Consider the following 7,311-nt stretch of genomic DNA (forward strand, 5'->3'; position numbering starts at 1 on the left):
TTACCAGAAATACCCACACTACGCTCCCAGTTAAGTGATTTGAGGACTTCATACTGCCAACGTTTCATATCCGCTCTTGCTAACTGACACTTTATCTGCATACCGGCATCTCTGCAGATTGAACACTTAGGCAAGACAATGACAGGCTCTCTTCCTGTTGTCACTTCTCATATAGGGCCAGTCTAATGCTGCTTACTGGGCTTCTGCCAATAGAAGTTCCCCCCCCCCCCCCCCTTACCTCCTCCTCCCGTCACCATCAAACAACCAAACTCTACCTAGCCTGGTTAGAAAAGGAGCACTTGATGTCTGTGACACTCATTTGTCAATTAGCAGGCCCCTTCCAGTGTTGACATAAAGCAACTTGAAAGACAGAGTGCCATCTGTGACGAATTCAAGGAGACAGATGAGTGAGGCTTGAGCGGCGGAGTAATACTATAATGTTCCTCAGATATGAATATAAAACGACACAGTTGACAGGCCATACAAGGTTTTATTTCATTTCTCAGTGTTCCAGGCCTCCCTACTTTGTCTTCTTTGTTCTCTTTTCATCAGACTACTTACATCTCATTTTGACAGCCGGGCGACATTTAGAGCACTTTCGTTTTAAAATGCGAGTTAGCATACTTGATTTGTCATTAAAATGCAAAACGCCTGCCATCACCAACATGGCCTGGGTGAACACAAACCCCGTTAGACACACACACACACACACACACACACACACAGAGACAAGCACAGACATACACTGTAGTCAAATGTGTGTTTATATCTATCGTATATCTTTACAATGCTAAATTGGGAAATGTCATCGTTTCAGATCATGCAGCCAGTTGTGCTGAATACGAAGCAGCTAGGTTAATGGCTACATTTAAGATCAATGGGATCAGAAATGAAAGGACTTTGGTTTTGTTTCACCTTTTCTGATATTCCGCCATGTATAGAATAAGGAATTTCTTTTCATGTTTTTAATATCTGCATAGTAATCACTCTGACTTTTGGACAGAGGATTCCATTACATACATTAAAACAAACTTCAAAAGATTTGTTTCTATTCCCATCAGCATTAAGGAAATGATGACAATAAGCTATCTTTTAGATAAGCAAAATATAAAAACAGTGCCTTGAATAAAACAGTCAGTTCATTATAATGTTTTTTATTTCAGTAGTGATGGTGAAATTGTTGAATGGTTCAATGTTATTTAGGGGGGGGGGAAGATTACTGGGACAGATTTATTGTGAGAAAGATAAACTTTAACTGTTGATGTTTTTAAACCCCAAAAAATGAAAACATAGTTGGGATTGTTACTTTTGCTGTTGAAACTAAATCCTCCAACTGCTGGTTTAATGAAAGCATTAAGAAATACAAACTATTTTTACTAGTAAATGTATCTGGCATAAAAAAGAAACCCATTCGATAAAAGGCGGAGTTTTGCTTTGGGAGTGTTTTTTGTGTTTGTGGAGCTCTGGTTATATACAGCGGTAAATTTTAAGGCCAAAAGACTGTTGTAGTTATTTTGATCAATATTGGCACAAATACCAGGCAATAATATGATAGAATCATAAGTCCATATGATCCTTAACTTCAAATATAACATTAGCATTGCTACCCTGAGGTTCAACTGAATGTGGAAGAGGTGCGACTGTGCCGCGCTTTCTGCCAGGCACCCTATTCCACCGGGAGTGTTCAGAGCAGAGCACCTCTGCGCCGCTGGACTTGGATCACGCAAGGATTGCATCATCGTGCGATAACAGCCTTTAAATAAAACAATAAACCAGTGAAGTGGTTACTTGGGTAGTACTACCCATGTCTTGTGTGTCTACTTTTTATCTAATCACCTTACCTTGTTTTCTTTGGCTTTATCATGGGTACTTTGTTTTTCAGATATTTTTAATGCTCGTTTTTAAGTTTGGCTGTTGATTAACTGTATGAACTGAATTTGTTATTACCCAAGCATTGATGTTTCAGAGTAAAATGCGATCCAAACTCTGAACATGTGGTCTTTACCTTTAAGACTCGACTGGGTCCACTTTTCTTTTAAACAACTGACTTCCTGCCTGAACGATCCGCTCCAGATTGACGTGGAGTCGGTGCGGCGCCGCATCTGGGATGCTTCAGAATTGCATCTCGGTGCAACGGGTGAAGCCGCACTGGCTAGAGTTGCTACGATCAGCTGCGAAGGCGCAGCGCAGCCGCACTACGGCCCTTCCATGTTAAGTAACCAAGGGGTTATAAATGGATATATATTTACTGATTTTATTTTACATAGGTTTTTCTGAAGTGGCTGTTAGCATAGCACATATTGTTTGACCTATCCATTTATCTATAAACCGACATCTGAATTTTAATTGCAGAGAGCTCTGAACAACCGATTCTGGTTTAAAGAGACAAGCACCAAAACGAGTTGCTTAATATGAAAGAGAATAATAGAAAAAAAGCAGGATATTTCTCCTTAAATATCCATGTAGTTGCATATACAACAATTTTTGTAGTGCAGGCATTTATATATATATATATATATATATATATATATATATATATATATATATATATATATAAATAAAATGTTTTAGGATTCACCTAGGTGATTTGTTTAAAAAGACACACTGCCCAGTATGTGAAAAGCATCACTGTTCCAACACTGTTAGGATCGCCTCTGATAGTCACAGACATGTGTCTTCCTCAATCCCAATGTGTCCAGGGTGATAACACTGAATGTAACAGATGCAGGCACTGAAAGTGCACTCCAGTCACAGGGAGAACTCATGTCAATGCAGCACATGCCACCTCGCTGCAATGTGTACACACCTGACCTGGAACAAAGTGGACAACACCACCCTAACCAGGCCCGTCCCGAGACAGAAATCTCACCGTGAGCCACACTTCTCAACACATTGATGAGACAGGCTGACACCGTAGCACACCGATGCAGAGGTGTGGGTGTGACAGCCCACTACCATAATTTCATCCTGCCATTACCTGCCCAGCCACTCACAATTGTGCTCCCAGAGACAGATGCAGCCAAGCACAGGTGCACAAGCCCACACAGGAACCAAGCATATGTACAGCACACCAAAAAAAAAACACACAGGACTCCGTTAAAACCGGAGACAGCTCCTTGCTTCTCGTTGTGACTCATTGTCAGCTTGCCGGATGATTGTTGTCAATTGAGCTGACAGAAATAAGCGTATTAGCTACAACAAGCTCTGGCAATGTCTCCCTCTCGATTTGACTTGAGCAGCCAGAAGAAGTGCATAATGCTGAAGGCAGTCCACTGAGTTTGCCTAAGATGTGCATCTATTTACACCTGGTGTACTAGAGCTGACAGAGGAATGAAGTTGCGGCGTCAATATGCGGCCGTCGCCACTGCCTGACGAGAGATGTCAGTTCAATCTTTCTAATTTTCTAGAATGATACGTTTATTTGATGTGTCAACATTCAGTTCCTTACCGAGAGCGAAAAGGAGCTGTGGTACTTTCTATGCTTGACGAATTTAAATACGACACATAAGTAATATTTCAGTCATAAACCTATATGTTTATGAATGAAAGATTTGTGTAAGTAGAGATCAAAATGTAAAAATACATGCGCAGGAGGCATCATAATATTCACATAAAACCAAAATATTTCCTATACACCTCTCAAAGTGGCTTAAAACATGTATCCATCTTCACAGGAGATTTTCCTAATACAAATTTTAAAAAAATCTCTTTTTGAGAGCTTTCTGATCCATTTTAGTCCCCAAAACTACAAAGTGAAAGATGTCAACATCATTTGTTAAGTTAACAGTAAAACTGGCTTCCCAATCAATTTCCCAGTCAATATTGGATGGATGGATGGATGGATGGATGGATGGATGGATGGATGGATGGATGGATGGATGGATGGATGGATGGATGGATGGATGGATGGATGGATGGATGGATGGATGGATGGATGGATGGATGGATGGATGGATGGATGGATGGATGGATGGATGGATCAAAGAACAGAGAGGAAGGGAAGGAAGGACAACAGATGGATGACGGATGGTCAGATAGATTTTTTTTTTCCACACTTATCTAGACCTGGAAAATACTAAAGTCAGTTCCACGCTTGTTCCAGGACAGATTAGGAACCCACATAAAACAATCATCAAAAAAGCAGTTACACTTGATCGCATAATGGAAAGACATTTTTTGTTGTGCTATATAAGATAATTTGCCGTGATGTTGCTTGGGAGCCGAAGGTGGCGCTGCTCGGGTTTACTCCTAATGAGCTTGAGGGGGCAGGTGTGACTTACCTGTTGCAGGTATTATTAAATGGCAGTAATCAAATGCATTACGTCCATGTGGTTGAAACCAGAGCCTCCAACATATGACATGTGGCTGGACAAGGTATAAGGAATTTACTCCATGGAACAAATAACGCATTTCCTGAAATATTCCAAGCGGTATATTTGTCAAAACAGGGAGAAACGCTCTCACATTGTCTTAAACAATAGGGAGAGTCAGACCAGGAATATGAGTTAGAACAATTTTTACTGGTTATATTTCCTTCCTGTCCCTCTTTCTGTATTAATTTACATCATATTTATGTAAAAACAAATTATATATTTTCATGTTATTCACCAAGTTATCTATTAATTTCTCCCCTCATCTCCAAGTGTTTTTCTGTCAGTTTTGTCGTTATTGGTGATGTTAGAAAGAAAACAGTCCTTTATAAGTAATATGCCACAGCAAATAACAAGGTCTGCTATGAAAAAAAAGTAAAAGATTTATTCAACTGACAATACAATTTTTTTAAAAAAATCTGTCAAATGACAATGATGTCACTTAGCTCCATATTTTAGAGGACAATTGAGCTGAACAGCTTGGTGACGGTGATGCTGGACTTGGACACAGACATGTAAACCATAAGTCGACCTTAGAACTTCCTTTCCTGATTGAACGGATGGTCTGCGAGGATCTCAGCCCCACCAGATGAAAAAACAACAAACTTAAGAAAAGCTTTCCAAACTCCTTAACAAAGATCAAGTTTTCTTTTTTTCCCCCCCAAATATCTGTGACAGGTGTGGTCACAGGTGAGAATTTTCAGTTTGGGGTTTCTTTTTTCGTCACACATATGCATATTAAGAGTTAGCTACTAAGGCGTATTCCCAGACATTATCCTTAAAGTCTAAAAAAATATATATTTGCTTGCCCCTTTAAACAATGTGTAAATGAGAGATATCGTACTGAAACCAGACTCGTCGCTTCTTTCCTACAGACAAGTCAAAACACAACAAACACGGTGTACACTAAAAATGCTTTCCAGTCTGCAGAGCATGAAAAACTGTTCCAAAATAAGTAAACTAAAACCGTCACCTATTTTCTTCCATTTGCAAGTTTGCCATTTTATTAAACCTATCGCATTTATTGATCGTGCCTATTTAATTGTGCCTCTGCAGACCACCAGCCAATTTCTAATCCTCATCCATGCTGTTTGTTTGTCCTGATCACGCTCTCCCCACCTGTGAAGCAAGGCCAAAACCTTCAACCGCTACTGATGCTGAGCTGCATTTGTGCCACAAAGCGCATCATTTACACGTCTGTGCATCCTTCTTTTGCTGAAATCTTCTTACCTGAGCTGGTTGAAACTTAGATCCAGCCGCCTCGCGAACTTGCCGTACGTCTCTCCGAGAAAGTGGGGGATGTCCTTGGAGTCGTGTCCAATGTATGATACCTTTAAGAGTGAGAGAACACAACAGCGGATGGTGAGAGATGACCACTTTGGCCTTTGCAACTTTTCACCAAAACAAGATTTCATAAGACTAAACCGAAAGAAGAAGAAGGAGAAAAAAAGAAGAAGAAAAAAACAGTTGCAGAGCTGCAAAACATGCTGTTGTGTTTTGTAAAAAAAAAAAAAAGCTGATGGGTTTAGTTGTTGTCTTTTTTGGTTTTGCTTATTGTTTGCGGAAGGTTGTGACGAGTTTGGTTGTCGTTTTCATTGAGTGCTGATGGGTGTGAGAGGAGGAAATGATAGTTCGCAATAGTAACACCAACACTGAAAACCACAAAACGGTTGTTATTGCTGTGTTCTGACACAGTCACCCTACAGCAGCCTGGATATAAAGACCGGGCCAGCTGAAGTGTCAGTCACACCTGTGCTGGCCGGCACCGTTACCTGGGCATGACTCGTTGCACGCCTCTCTGTGACATAATGCGTAGTAAACAGCAAGTTTCACGAGTTTTCTGACATAATAACGACGCCACACGCACGCGCGTGCACTGTCCGGTTAGGCTGCAGAAGGAGTCTGAAAACTGAAAGCCATGTGTGCAATGCCAATCAGTGTCACATGACAGCAGCGAGAGCGAACAAGCAGACTCACGGTTAATTTTTTTTTTATTATTATTCTTAAAAGAAGCGCAGTTTTAAAGGTCACCGAGTAGCCTAAGCAACGTAGGGGGAGGAGACGGTCCGACGGTGAAAGTTTTCAGAATAAACTTACTTGAGTCCCATTTAAAACGACCGGTGACTCTCTGTGAGCCATGACGTCCTCCTGAGGATGACAGCTTGCAGTTGTTTTTGTTTTGCTTTGTTTGTTTGTTAGTTAATTTTGTATGTTACTGTTTGTTTCTGTTCTTTTGGGAGTTGAAGTCAGAGCCGGTGTTCCCGCTCACGCTGTCGACATCCAGTATTGATTCCTGTGACTGTGGCGAGCTGCTGCTTTGGAGGTTCACTGACGCTTTGCCTGTTACTGTTTCCGCGTGCCGCTTGAATCAGCTGACCCGCTGTGTTGCGGAAGCACGCGGTCACCGCTCGTTAACTCATAAAGCCTCGGTGCTGCTGACTATCTCCTGATGGCTGCACTGGATTCTCCCGACGTGTGGGAGGGGGGGGGGAAGGGGCGTTTCCTGTCAGTAATTATAATTTTATTTTATTTTTATTTATTTATTTATTTTTGATGGACTTGGACACTTACACCTGGTTTCTAATTGCAAAGGCCACGGCAATACCATGCACAAAAATAAATATAGCCTACGCAAAGCAACTACTAAGTTTAAACTACTAAGATTAAAAGGCATCAGGCAACGCTTGATCATTTTACACACAATTTCAGAGAATACATGCAGGTGCATCTCAGTGAATTACAAGCGCTTTGCATTGTCTTTGTACTGAAATGTGCTATTTAAATAAATTTACCTTGCTTTGCCTACAAGCTCATTAAAAAGTGTATTTATTTTGGTAATTCTCTAATTCTCTCTGACAGTTAAATTCAAATATTATATGCATTCACCAGGCATGAGGTTAATCTAGGTCAAGCTTTTATTTCTGTTAATTGTAGGCTACAT

General features: G+C 40.7%; 1 protein-coding gene across 1 annotated transcript in view; it reads right to left on the reverse strand.

The window, feature by feature from the left end:
- The window catches only part of lrmda (leucine rich melanocyte differentiation associated), a 412,971-nt gene extending 406,146 nt beyond the window's left edge, over positions 1–6,825 (reverse strand). The window contains exons 1-2 of the mRNA XM_036126750.1: positions 6,468–6,825; positions 5,601–5,701 (exon numbers count right to left, since the gene is read on the reverse strand). Of these exons, the coding sequence (XP_035982643.1) occupies positions 5,601–5,701; positions 6,468–6,509 (143 nt within the window). The 5' untranslated portion in view covers positions 6,510–6,825. The remainder of the gene's footprint in view (positions 1–5,600; positions 5,702–6,467) is intronic.
- Between the last annotated feature and the right edge of the window lie 486 nt (positions 6,826–7,311).

This window comes from Fundulus heteroclitus, chromosome 22, assembly GCF_011125445.2.
Source record: "Fundulus heteroclitus isolate FHET01 chromosome 22, MU-UCD_Fhet_4.1, whole genome shotgun sequence".
NCBI lineage: Eukaryota > Metazoa > Chordata > Actinopteri > Cyprinodontiformes > Fundulidae > Fundulus > Fundulus heteroclitus.